Here is a 13954-nt window from a genome sequence, read left to right as displayed (position 1 = left end):
TCTCATTGATGCACCGGATGGGATTTTTGGTCTTTGACCACTGAGTGTTGGGTCCGATCTATTCACCTCCAACCACTTCAGTAGCTGCATCAGCGCCTTCATACTTCAGGGTGATGGCGTTCCTACACATGCGGAAACCTCATTCTGTAACTGAGTATAACGCTAGAAGTAAAATAGTTATCCCCATTCTCCTCTTCTTGTACATTCTCAATCTGAGGGCTCTTCTGTGCAAGTTCTCACCCTTTCCACTTTTATCTTCTAGTTTCTAATAATGTACTCTTGTTCCTTTTTTATTCACTGGATCTCAACATCGTAAGGTAGAAAGCTAGTTTCTGTCCGTCTGTCTGTCAATAACCGCCGTATGGCGTCCCCATTATCGCCCTTGAAATTTGTAAAGGTTTTCCACAATACAGTTCTGTTGTGTACGCTGTATGAGCGCTTGCTTTTGGTCCCAAAATTCAGTCATAATTTGGGCCCATTTTGAGATGTCTTCCAGTTCCAAATTGTGAATCAATTACATGTTTGTTGTAGACGCCAACGGAAATCTCTCCGCAGAATTTGAGTGTACTTGGAGATATGGCTCAGCGCAGCCTTGCTGTTTTCTTTGGACAGAAAGAAATTGATTACCTGGCTGCCGACCAATTTTAGCAATTCTATCCAGTTCGTCGCTATTTGTGTGAAATGCGTCAGGTCGTAAATAGGTCGAACCATTCAGGGCGTTAATCGCTGGGGATTCAAAAATTAAATGGAAGATGCGACGTTCGCAATAGTTTGCACGTACTTCAACAACTATCCAATGGAAAATTATTTTCTCCCTTCGTGGCATAGTTGTGGCAACATATCGCGCGATTGCTGGTTATCTGCACCCTTGCCTTAGTGTTTTGTTTTTGTAAACCTCCATGTACCGGTACATGATTGTACATGTATAGTAATTATCAAGAGGATATGGGCTTATTTACCTTTGTGATTATGTGTGTGTATAAGGTTTTGATTTGTTGTTTCAGGAATTCTCGTAACTTGGCTTTTGCTGGACCTATTTTAGGGATCAAAAGTTCAATCCGTATCAGAAAGTGGTCAGCTGTCAGCTCCATTGATTCGGAACACGATCCTTCCCTATTTGTGTCGACTCAAGGGCGGTCTTACAGGAAATTTGGACTTTAGCAGGAAGTGTCAATCCCGCGAATTCATCATTTTGCATGCGGCCACACTGTGAAGTCTGGCATGGGTCCTGTCCCCTATCATCCGGGCCTATGTTGTTCGCAACAGACGCTCAAATCCATGGAATGACACTACCCGGGGCGGAGGCTTTTCTTTAGCGCTCCAGCTCAGCTACAAAAAAGATCTCCGCCGAGTAAATCACATGTTGTAGATCACCAGATAGTTTGCAAACAAATTGCATCTGCAGTGCTTGGTGTACCTCCCTATACTACGAGTAGCACCAGTGTACTTGCTTTGTGGCTGGTGAAATTTGTACTGGTATTCTATCGATTTTCCAGCGGTTTTCAGGAAGGTCTACATTGATGAACTGAAGCGACATTTGTGATCGGCCAACTTTCGTACGTAGCGCATACAGCTGTGGCCGGTCTGAAACGAGTTAGTACCCGAAGGGCGACAAATTGGTCCGATGCGCTTACAGCTCGAACAGCGAAAGTGAACTAGGTGGATGTCTAGCAGGTGAGAGATCAACTCAACACTGTCCGTGGAGAAAGGTATGTACGTTTAGAGACTGACCTTACACGAAAAGCCTGCACAAAATAGCCGTGGCAGGGTATAAAAAACCTGCCATCGCCACGCAAAGCGGTCATTGGCAACCCCAGCCATGTATTGTTTGGATTTAAAAAAAAATGGATCTCTTCGCTGCAAATAGCTCAATTTTTGATTTTTTATGTTTGGGGTGTGCTACGAGGTCGTACCTTTGATACAACATCCAGTGCTGAGACCTCCACAGCAAGCCATTTCCACAGCGCTGCACACCAAATCCAGGATACCCTCAAAAATCGGCAAAGACTACCACTCACGTTCCACTACTGCCTAGTACTGACTCCTACCTGATTTCTTCACACGACTCCAACTTGCCAAAGTCACTAAATCAACGTCAACTACAATAATCAAGCCACCTATCTGCTATGTCACCAGGGTGCTGGCAAAAGTCCCGCCGCCGTGCAGCCAAATACCTGGCTAAAAACGTGATTTTTTAGACTTTCCTACCGAAGTTTCGTAATTTTTTCGTTTCGCTCGGCTCTTGAACGGCTGCTCAGATCGAGACAACATTTTCAGAGATTTTGCAGCTATTCATGCTCTTTCAACTGATGTAGCACTCGATATGAATTTTACAAATTCGATTTTTCAGGGATTTTACGACCAGTCTGCCCCTTTAGGGTACGTACCTCGAGAAGGAACAGAGATAAAGCATTTAAAGTTTTTGATGATTGAGTTCTCAAAGGTGAAATTTGAAATTTAAACAAGAAGAAAACACAAAAAGGTACATGTGTCACGAACGGACAAACCAGGGAAAATAAGGGGGTCTAAAATACTATTACTATTGCACTCCAGGGCAGTTCAACGGTGGCTGTGATCACAGTCCCTCGCCTCCGTCGTGAGAACATCAAAAACTCATCATATCAAGTGCTATTATCGAAAACACTGTAACGAGAAGAAGGTCTAACCAGACACAACTTCTAAACCAAAAAACCAGAAAACTAGACCAAGAAGAAAAACTGTTCTCCGCTCTAAAAACACGGTAAACGATTATGACGCAAGGCGTCCAAAAGGAGCGAGGGTTTGAACTCCCGTTTGAACTTACAACAGATATGGCAGTAAGCTATAAGAGATAGTAGGGGTCAAAGCATGCATACGCGAAAATGTGTACAATAATGCACGACGTGGGAAAAGTGGGAAATAGTAAGTTCATGACTGCGCAGTCATGACACTCCCGGGGACCAAAAGAAACAAACTATTTTACTGTGGCATTGAATAAGACAATGGAATAGATACTGTCTACATACATACATACATACGTAGAAACAAAGGTGAAAGCTACAGACACCAGCTCAGCCTGCATTTGAGCACTGAGCCTTTCCTTTGCCTTCTTGGCGGCCATGCGCTGAGGCTTGCTGCTAGCAACATCAGTGCTGCCGTTGTCGATGACATCAGTGCCTGTGCTGTTGCTGGCGTCAGTGTTCTCCTTCTCCTCCGTTGCGGTCACTTCTAGCGGGTAGAGGTGGTTGATCGGTCGGTTCAGGATGGAGTTGGTCGTCTGTACTGTCGCCGAACGAGTCTTGCCGTCCTGCGCGCTGTCATGCAGTTCTCTGATTTTTCCCATCTTCCACATTCCATGTGGTAGCTGGTCGTTCTTGATCATGACCATGTCGCCAATCTTGGGATCAGTGGTTCGGCTCCTCCCGAGACGATGGTTGATTGGCTGTCGGCTGCGAAGTGCAAGGATATAGTCATCGCTCCACAACTTCCAGAACGTGTCCAGTGCAGCTTGCTGCTTCTTCTGAAGCGACGTAATAGTAGCGACTGGGTAGTCATCTGACTGGATATCGTCAGGAAGTCCCAGTGAGCGAGTTGGGGCATGTAGTCATCTGACTGGATATCGTCAGGAAGTCCTAGTGAGCGAGTTGGGGCATGTAGTCATCTGACTGGATATCGTCAGGAAGTCCCAGTGAGCGAGATGATTCCATCTGTTGACTCTGACGGTACATACGTCAATGGGCGTGTGTTGAGCATTGCCTCAACTTCCGTTGTGATTGTGTTGAACTGCTCGTAGGTGAATCGACTGCGGCCAATGGCTTTGTGGAAAGCTCGCTTCACCAGACCAACTAGTCGCTCATAGAAACTAGTGGTCAAACGAATGCTGAGAAGCTTCGAACGTTCGTTCTCGAGTCGACATTCGAATGTCAACTTGACCGCCCAAACGAATATCGTAACTCACAAAACTGTGAACTCTGCACTTGTAGCAGCGATTTTCATGCATGCAAGCACGTACACACGTCTACTTTTGAAGCCGTGCCGCGCTGTCTTCATGACCAGAGACTATGGTAGGTCTAGTCTGCGCAGTGAACTCTAGTCTTATCTGGGTTGAACGTCGTTGCATGCATGCGTGCACCGCGCCCGGCTGTGAAACTGGAAGTGCAGTGCCACAGGCGATTTTAGTCGTGACAACACTCGACGGTCTGTCTGAAATAATAACTATTGCTGAGAGCCGTCGTTGAGTCTTTCTTCATCAAATCCACCCAACGTTCGTCATGGCCGAGAAGAGTAGGCGCTCTGCCGTATGGGATTTTGGAATAGAGATAACGGCTGACAATATTATCTATATTCTCACGACAATATTGCTACGTGTACTCGGTGCAAGCCGCCGAAAGACTTGGCAGATCATGGCGGAACAACGAATTTACGTAACCATCTGAAGGACGTTCACCATGTCGACTTGGATGGCGCAGGGGCGATACCGAAAAAGGACGGAGGGATAACTGCCTTCTTCAAGGCAAAGAAAGTGCCAGCGGCTAGATCCTCTGAGGCTCTGGATGCGACGACCGATAGGTGGAATTTGTGTGCAGAGATCTTCGGCCTGTGAGCGTAGTCACTGGTGCGGGGGTTCCTTTCGCTCATGAACTACCCCGAGCCTGGCTACCTGCGACTCAAGTGACAAAGCTAATTCAGCGGAAGCACGTCGCGGGCCTGAAGTTGCTGGTGCAGTAGTTAGGTGGAGAACCTTGAAAAGGCCAGCTCCATGACGCTGACTACAGACCTGTGGACAAGCAGACGAACGGAGGGGTACATTACCATCACTGTCCACTTCATAAATGAGTCATGACATCTACAGTCTCTGTTGCAGACTTGCAGTGTGCAACTTCACTTATGATTTGGGTGCCTTTTACAAAAGTTTTAGTGTTACATACTGGTTGGTAGCTATAATTTCTTACTGATTTCTTAATCATGGAACGGGCGACATTCGTTCGGTATTCGTTAGGAACATTCAGAGAAGGTTCGATTCGCTGTTTAGCACATTCGTTTGACCACTAATAGAAACCGCCTTGCCACGGTGCAAACTCAGTGGTGAAAACCCAGGTTACCTTGTGTTCTGCAAGGTAGCAGGCCAGCTCAGGGCAGGTTAGGATCTTTTTCCACTTCTGATCGAGGTACGTCTGTGGCGCATTGTCTGAGATGATCTTGTCAGGTCGTCCTCGCCTGGCAATGAATCGTTTCAAACAGTTGACGAACTGAGCCGTTGTTAATCCCATCACTACTTCCAATGAACCGCACGGGTTGCCTTACAGGTGAAGAGGCACACCCATACCTTTTGTGTTGTACTGCCGATGTTGACGCTGAATGGGCCGAGATAGTCGAGGCCGATGTACTGAAATGGATGAGACTGCTGTACTCGTTTTGATGGTAACTGTGGCATCTGGGGTAGACGGAACGGTTGCCCTTCGTGTTTCTGACAAATGACACATTTACTCAGAACGGCTTTCACAGCTGCTCGCCCTTGTGGAAGCCAGTACTTCTGTCGAATCTGGGCAAGTGTGTGAGACACTCCGGCATGAATGAGACGCGCATGAACTTCCCGGATGATCAGAGTACTTAGCTTACTGTGTCGGGATATCAGCATAGGGCGAGTCGCATCTTCAGGTAGCTAAGCGTTGTCTAGCCTTCCATGGCATCTTAGCAGTCCTTCAGCATCCAGGCGAAGTCCGAGCTGGTCTTGAAGGGGGTGACGAGTACCGCTGTCTATAGCTTTGAACGCATCCGTGAAGTTCTGTCGTTGGTGTTGTCTGATGATGATCTTCTCTGCGATGCTGAGATCACTGGCTGCTACGTACTTGGTGCGCGAAGCATCATCAAAGACCATTGCTGCGAGGGGAATCTTTGGGCGTAGCTTCTCTCGTGTGCTGCTACTGACCTTGCTCCAGATCTTCTTGCCAATGAAACGGAGGCAGATTGCTGTAGTCCTCAAGAGCGATCTGAGGTATGAAACACGTTGTTCTGCTGCCTGAAGCGAATACGTTTCTGTGCTGTCGTTGATGACGGCAGCTGTGTTCCCAATTGTAATGAGAGGGGAGCGTCTCTCTTTGTCTGCTTCTGCAATGTCTTCTTGCGTGACGATCAGTTTTCCTGTTGGCCAGTCCTCTTTGTCTCCTGCTAGCCATGCAGGACCCTGCCACCAGAGAGAAGACTCCTTCAACTCCTCTGGCTGAAAACCGCGTATTGCAATGTCTGCAGGGTTGCCTGGGACTGAGCGTGACGAAACTGTAGCTGCTGATTGGATTTCACTTCCTTCACACGATTGGCAACAAATGTTGAGAGATAATCGGGCGTTGTGAGCCAGTGGAGAACACACTTGGCATAAGTCCAGAGGTATGTCGGGATGTTGTTCTGAAGTTGAAGCTGGGATTGGATGAACTTGACCATCCTGAATCCGATGACCACGCCGAGCAGTTCCATACGAGGAATGGTGACTGATTGCTTCTTGGATGGTTTGTTGAGTGACGGGGTCAGTCGGGATCTGGAGAAGATGAGATTCACCGTGTACTTGTTGGAATCCGGAATCTGCACTTGGAGGTAAGCTGCTGCTGCTGCATATGCATCCTTGGATGCATCTGTGAAGATATGTAGACTCATCGGTTGACTTGCACTCGCAGGACCAATGAACCTTGGAATGGTGCCGGTCGTCGTCTGCCGGAGTGCTGATTGGATGTTGTCCCACTCCAGGAGCATTGGTGCGGACAATGGGGCATCCCACTCCAGACCTTCCTCCCATAGCCGACGAAGGTACCGCTTCACTTGCAGTGTAAATGGTGTCATCAATCCGAGTGGGTCAAACACGCTTGCCACTTTGTTCAGCACGCTGCGCTTTGTGACTGGACCGACTGATTTCTCATTGATGCTGTTGGACACGGCGATGTTATCTGCTTTGCTATCCCACTTGAGCCCAAGGACTTTGGTAGATGCTGATGGCAATCGGTCGATTTCCTGAACCTTGTCCAACACTTTGTCGGAGTTGGTGATCCAGTCTCGTAGGTTCATGGATGCATCTGAGAACAGCTGCTTGGCTTCCTTGTAGAGATGAATACCTTCTTCTGGGGAGTAGACCGTGGTTATTAGGTTGTCCACATACAGATCACGTGCAATAGCACCAGACACATCGGTCTGGGCCTGTGTGAGGTGCAGCTGAATGGTAGGAACGAGCAGAAATGGGCTCGAGACTACACGGAACGGCACTCGACAGAAACGGTACGCTGTGACATTGCCGTTAACCTTCTCAGGTGTGGCACAGTCCTTGTACCAGATGAATCGGGTGACGTCCCTGTCACTTGGCTGAATAGAAATTTGAAGAAATGCTTTCTCTACGTCAGCGCTAATCACAATTGGCTTGAGACGGAAACGCATTAGCAGGCCGCAGAGGTCAGGGAGTAGCACTGGGCCACGGTAGAGGCAGTCGTTCAGGCTTGGAGATGTTGCACTCGCTTTGGCTGATGCATCATACACTGTCCTGACCTTTGTCGACTTCGCTGGTGTCACAACTGGGTGGTGTGGGAAATGGTGTTGTTTACCACTGATTCCGGAAAGTTGAACTTCTTCAATGATTCCCTTAGCTAGCTGCTGTCGGATCACCTTGTCATAACTCTCGAGCAGTTGTCCGTCTGAAGCGAGTCGTTTGGCCAGTGATTTTATTCGGCCAAGGGCTAAGCCGTAGTTGCTAGGAAGTTGATCTTCGGTGTCATCAGGCTTCCATGGCCATTGGATGGAATACCTGCCCTCGGAATATTCCGTTGTCTTGCGAAATTGCGCCAGTGCGATTTCGTCATCATTCGCGTAGGGTGAATCCTTGATTCCAATATTCTCCAGTTGCCAGAATTGAGACAGTACACTGTCCTCTGTGTTACGGTTGGAGACCCTTGCAGCTCCTGAGAAAATCGAACCGCTGCTGGAAACCACAAGGGAGGTCGTGTCATCATTGCTGCATTCATCCCGTACTGAACTGCAGCCGGTGAGCAGGTATCCAAATTCGGAGGAGACTAGCTTGAGTCCTGATGGCAGTGTGATAACATTATTGCCCACCAGTTGCCAAAAGTAGTCAGCACAAATTAGAAAGTCAATGTTGACAGTTTCCATTGCGTGAGGAACAGAATCTGCTAGCGCTGTTGGAGACAGCTGCTCAAGAAACGCTAAGTCGGTCTGTTGCACGGCTTGTTTCACAATTGGGTTGGTTATGGTAGGCAGAGTATTCACCATTATCTGTGCCATGTTACCGTCTCGGAGGTTGACAACGAGTTGGAACGATTGCGAATTGAAGCTCTTGGACTTAGTTGCTGCCATGGTGTTCAGGTAGAGCCTCTCTTCATTCTCGACTGGTAGCTGGAGTCGTTTAGCTAGAGCTGCAGTGATGAACGATCGTTGGCTGCCACTGTCCAGTAGTGCGTTGACCGTGACCTTCTTCCCACAATGGTCAGTCACGTCACACTTAGCGGTTTGCAGCATGGCTGACTGAATAACTGCTTTCAGTGCTGAGACGCTCGTGGTGGCTAGTTCCGTGGTTTCATCTGGAATTGCCGTCGGCTCTTGGCTTGGCATCTCTGCCGGTGACAAAGCTGGGATTGCTGCTGTCTGTGGACTGCCATTGGCCAGTGAATTCGGTTGCTGGTGTTTCGGAACTTCGACTGCTGGATTATATTGTTGACCCTTCTTGGGACAAATTGCACGACTGTGGCCTGTTCCGCTACAGTGGTAGCAATTTCTAGTACGGTGTGCACAATTCCTTGCGATATGGCCTTCTTTGAGGCACACAAATCACCTACGTAGGGACAACAGTTGATCCTTCCTGGAATCCAGTGTTGAGTAGTTGGTACACTCATCACTGAAATGGCTTGACCGACAGAAGATGCAGGACGGTTCTCTTCTGGGGCTTGCTTGGCTGGATACAAATCCCATTGTTGGTGGACGATGGTGTTGTTGCTGGTGTCCATGTATCTTAGGCTGAGATGTCTGGCTGATGTTGTGGGTGAACTGACGAACTGTGTTCAGCATTGCTACATACTTCGCTAGCATCTCCCGTACTGTTTTGACCGTCCATGGCACAGTATGATCGGATCTCTGCTCCTCCAGTTTGCTGACGAGCTGAAACGGGAACTTCGAGAAGAGTTGCTGAATGAGATCGCGCTGATTATCCAGGTTCTCTCCCTGCGCTTCCAATTGACGAAGGAGTTTCTCCATTTGGTCAATGGTAGCCTTCACTTCAGTAAACCTGTTGTTACATTGTGGCAGCTGTGCCAGTTTACGATACAGTGTTGCCACTATCAGCTCAGGCTGTCCAAATTTGTCCTTCAGCATCGTAACTGTGATAGGATAGTTAGCTGCTGTTATTGGAATGCCTTCGATGGCTGCTGCGGAGACACCCGTCAGGACGCTTTTGAGGTACGTGAATTTTGATACGTCCAGCAACGATTGACGAAGACCAACAGAGGACTAAAATGTCTGCCAGAATTCTGGCCAGTCCATGATGTCTCCATTGAACTTAGACAGTTTCAGCTGAGGAAGTTTCACCACTGGACTGGAGCGTGCGGCTTGCATGGCTGCTACTGCTGCCTGTGCCGCCACCTCAATAGTGGACAGGCCCATAGCCATGGTCAATAGTGGACAGCGTTGTTGGTGTACTGTGTATATTGACACTTGAGAGATGCTCGTCGGATACCATCTACACTGATCATAGCTGGAGACTCGTTCTGGTCTCTAGAATCTTCTTCCCGCTGCACTGCTGTTTGTTGATGCGCCTCCTCGTCTCCTGGTATGTCCTCAGTGGCACTGGCACTATTGGTGGTGGCATCCACTGAAGTCACTGAGGCTTTCTGGTGTTGTTGCTGAGCAGCCAGAATGGCGGGTTGGGACTGACGCTTCACTTTCTCCTCTTCAAATACGACTTGGTCGACAGCTATCTGGGCATCTTCAAAAATGCGCCAAGACACATTAAATTCACGCTCCCACTCCTCTTCTTCGTCGTGTACACTACATCTTTCTAAGTCGTCCAGAACATTGAAAATCTCATCCTGGGTGAGTAGTATTTCTCGTTTCAACTGTACAGCATCGTCAATCTGGGGCTGAAGCCTCTTTGGATCGATCGATACTTCCACATAGCTTTCTGTTGTTTTTTCCAAAATGTACCCAGTACATGCCCTGATGCGCTCGTATCTTCGCATGCACCGGCGTCGACGCTTCTGCGCGTCCTTGATGGCCTGCAGGCCTTTCTTCTGGGAGTCATCTTCCTGACATGTTGTGGCTGTAGCACAACCTTCAGTGGCTTCACTAGTACGATTAGAGTCTTCACTTGACATCATATCCTATCCTGGTCACAGCACCATGTCACGAACGGACATGAACGAGGGAAAATAAGGGGGTCTAAAATACTATTACTACTGCACTCCAGGGCAGTTCAACGGTGGCTGTGATCACAGTCCCTCGTCTCCGTCGTGAGAACATCAAAAACTCATCATATCAAGTGCTATTATCGAAACACTGTAACGAGAAGAAGGTCTAACCAGACACAACTTCCATACCAAAATCCAGAAAACCAGACCAAGAATTAAGAAGAAAAACTTTTCTCCGCTCTAAAAACACGGTAAACGAATATGACGTAAGGCGTCCAAAAGGAGCGAGAGTTTGAACTCCCGTTTGAACATACAACAGATATGGCAGTAAGAGATAGTAGGGGTCAAAGCATGCATACGCGAAAATGTGTACAATAATGCACGACGTGGAAAAGTGGAAAATAGTAAGTTCATGACTGCGCGGTCATGACAACATGTACGCCGTAAATTTGTTTTTCAATCTCCCGCCTGTGAGAAATCTGTTGCTACGACAACAACGCAACGAAACGTGGACATGCCGAGCGAAACGAAAATTTACGAAACTTCGGTACGTAATCTAGACCTAAGGAAAATTAACGAAAATCGTTAGCGAAAGGTCTCTAGTGTAAGTAAATACAGTCAACTTCGCTTATACCGACACTCGGCGGGGCATCAGAAAAGTGTGGTTATTCACAAAGTGTCGTTATACCCGAAGTCTCATTATAATTATGTATTACAGTTGGATGGGACTTTGCTCTGAGCATGGAAATTCTGTCGTTATTCGCGAATTGTCGTTACATGTACAATGTATATCCGCAGTCGTTATTAGCGAAGTTGACTGTACATGTATGTGATTGGAAGGCCAACGGGAATGGGAAAAGCAGTCTCTTAGCCCATTCCCGTCACGTGGTGCTTTTCAGGCACAATCTTCCTCAGCCTACTCAAGCTCAACTGATGAGGGGTTAATTCCCCGAGATACTGTGTATTGAGCAGGGAGTGGTGCTTTCTTGCAGGGTTGCCGAGTCGAAGGTTCGATGGATTTCTGGTGCGCTCTGGATGGCAGTCGTGAGTCAGTCAAGTGTCAAGTCAAGCCGGCGGAATAGCGCGAGCTCCAGTGTGGGAACAGCTGCGTGTGTCCGACGGACCCTCCGACACATTTCGTCGATTTCACTGCGTGTTGGAGCATGGGCCGAAAAGTCGGCCTTCAAGTAGTGCGAGCCAGGCATAAGAACTGATAATGTTTCCTTATGACTGTTCAGTGCTGGATCTCCCCAGGTGAAGTGACAGGACTGTGAGTGTCAGCAGCTCCTCGCTCGCATGTCGCATCCTGCTTGCATACACACAGGTGTAAATAAGCTGCAGCAGTTCCCGCTACGTGAAGTGCAGTCATGTACATGTGCCCGGAGCCTGGAGGTTTGGCGACTCGCCGAGTGTGCGCTGAATGAATGGGCAGTGTTCCACAAAGCGATCAGGTGTTTATGAACGCCATGACCATGAATGTTATTCAGTCGACGACTTCATTTATCCACGGATGGTCCGATGAACATTGATGATCGGCATTGGTCGTGTTATGAAGCCTCGAGATCGTGCTTTCCTTTAGTCCTCAAGCTCAGCTACAATAATTATATCCCGCTGACAAGTCGTACAGAGTCTGGGATTTCTGGAAAAAGAAACTTGAAGTACTGTTTCGTATGTCTGCTTGGAAGGCGGGTACAACCTACTCAAGGAACTCAATAAGGTGAGTACACTTTCACCGAAAACATTATCCTAATTACTTTTAGTGTAGGAAAAAAGGTTTCAGGGCAGACTCGCTCTCTTCCCATTCTCTTTCTGTAAAACTGGCACTCATTTTTCAATCAAAATTAATGTGTTTTTACGAAGGCCTGAGGCTTCCTACAGCTTCATCTCTGAAAGGAATTTGGGTGGACACACCCATTCCCCCCAGCGCTGCACATCCGAACCAGTTCCGTTATTTTTTCAACATTTCGGCACTTGGCCATCGTGAGGTAATAACAGTGAATACCGTGGAAGCCACACAAGAGCAGTATATACGCAGAGTGTAGCGCCAAGAAAAGATGCGAATTATGTAACCTAGTATGCAGAAGAGGGGGGGGGGCAGAGAGAGAAGGTGCAACTAGCACATCACGGTGAAGAAGCATCAGAAGGTAGCGCGTCATTGCATTGTGCTCTGTGAAGTGAGGGTGCGTGCCATGGCGTTACGCAAAGTGTAGCGCCAAAAAAAGGATGCGAGTTATGTCACCTCTATGCAGAGCGGGGAGAGAAGGTGTAGCTGTTCCCCTCACGGAGAAGAAGGAGCAGAAATGAAGACAGCGCGCCATTGTGCTCTGCGAAGTGCGGGTACATGCCAAATAAGTATGGTGTTAATTCTAGCACATTACAGGACGGGAGCACCGAGGCCCATGCTAGAATTAACACCATAATTATTTGGCAAGTACCCTCACTTCGCAGAGCACTACGGCGCGGTGTCTTCAGTTCTGCTACTTCTTCTCCGTGATGTGAACAGTTACACCTTCTCCCCCCCTCTGCATAGAGGTGACATAACTCGTATTCATTTTTTTTGGCGCTACACTCTGCGTAACGCCATGGCACGTGCCCTCACTTCACGGAGTACAATGCAATGGTGCGCTTACTTCTGCTGTCTCTGCTCCGTGATGTGCTAGTTGCACCTTCTCTCTCTCTCTGTCCCCCCCCCCCTTCTGCATACTAGGTGACATAATTAGCACCTATTTTTGGCGCTACACTCTGCGTATATACATGTTTATCTGACTTGTACGGCTTCCACAGTATTCATGGTTATTGGTTATTAGCTGACGATGGCCAAGTGCAGAATTGTTGTAAAATAACGGAACTGGTTCGAATGTGCAGCGCTATAGGAATGGGTGTGTCCACATAAATTCCTTTCAGAAGTGTTTTTACGTTTCGGCAAAAATTGCCCTCATCAGGTATGCAATGGTGTGCAAGTTTGCAAAGGAGCAGTTATATACAAGCAATATGTGATGCTATGATGTGCTACATGTATATCGCACCCACCGTGACGTGCCAGAATCATAAAGACAATGATAACTAATTTTAGTGTAGGTCTTACAATCATCACACAAAATCACGTACAGGTACATTTACATGATGGGACCAGTAGGTCACTGAAAAATGTCTAGGGATCGATTCTCACAAGTTCACACTGACGGAACACTACTTACAATATGTTGCAACAGTGATCTTCATGGCTGCAGAGCCAATCATCGGACAACAGTGGTAGTGGTGTCTGAGATAAGAAATGTCGGAGCGGTGGGGGGGGGGGGGGTAGGTTCTGAATTTGAAACTTCAACAGTGATAAGCACAGGAGAAAAGACGTTAGGGATCATTTGTGAGACATTCCAATGGCATAGATGAATTTTACAAGTAGGACATTGGCTCTGGGGTAGGGATTATGCTAGAAAATAGTCCCTAAACCCTGGTGAGATCATGGTGTAAAATAAACACGACAATATCTAAATCCATCCATTCATACCGATCGGGAGTATACCTCGACATTCATTGTGGACCCCTGAACGGGTGGTGGGTATCGAGGGTATGTTGGTGGACTCTTA

The 13954-nt window shown here is 47.7% G+C and overlaps 2 protein-coding genes across 2 annotated transcripts; both read right to left on the bottom strand.

Moving 5' to 3' along the window:
• Positions 1-6186: 6186 nt before the first annotated feature.
• Positions 6187-8580, bottom strand: LOC135812933 (uncharacterized). Its single transcript, XM_065326151.1, has one exon. The coding sequence runs from the start codon at positions 8578-8580 to the stop codon at positions 6187-6189; it is 2394 nt and encodes a 797-aa protein (XP_065182223.1).
• A 216-nt stretch (positions 8581-8796) lies between these two features.
• Positions 8797-9336, bottom strand: LOC135812932 (uncharacterized). The gene has a single exon (XM_065326150.1). The coding sequence runs from the start codon at positions 9334-9336 to the stop codon at positions 8797-8799; it is 540 nt and encodes a 179-aa protein (XP_065182222.1).
• Between the last annotated feature and the right edge of the window lie 4618 nt (positions 9337-13954).

The sequence above is a fragment of the Sycon ciliatum genome, chromosome 3 (genome assembly GCF_964019385.1).
Source record: "Sycon ciliatum chromosome 3, ocSycCili1.1, whole genome shotgun sequence".
Lineage (NCBI taxonomy): Eukaryota > Metazoa > Porifera > Calcarea > Leucosolenida > Sycettidae > Sycon > Sycon ciliatum.
This window is presented reverse-complemented; position numbering and strand designations above follow the sequence as displayed.

What these genes read in the sequence shown, in the direction of transcription:
- LOC135812933 (XM_065326151.1), bottom strand. Translation starts at nt 8,580, where the DNA reads ATGCCAAGCCAAGAGCCGACGGCAATTCCAGATGAAACCACGGAACTA.
- LOC135812932 (XM_065326150.1), bottom strand. Translation starts at nt 9,336, where the DNA reads ATGCTGAAGGACAAATTTGGACAGCCTGAGCTGATAGTGGCAACACTG.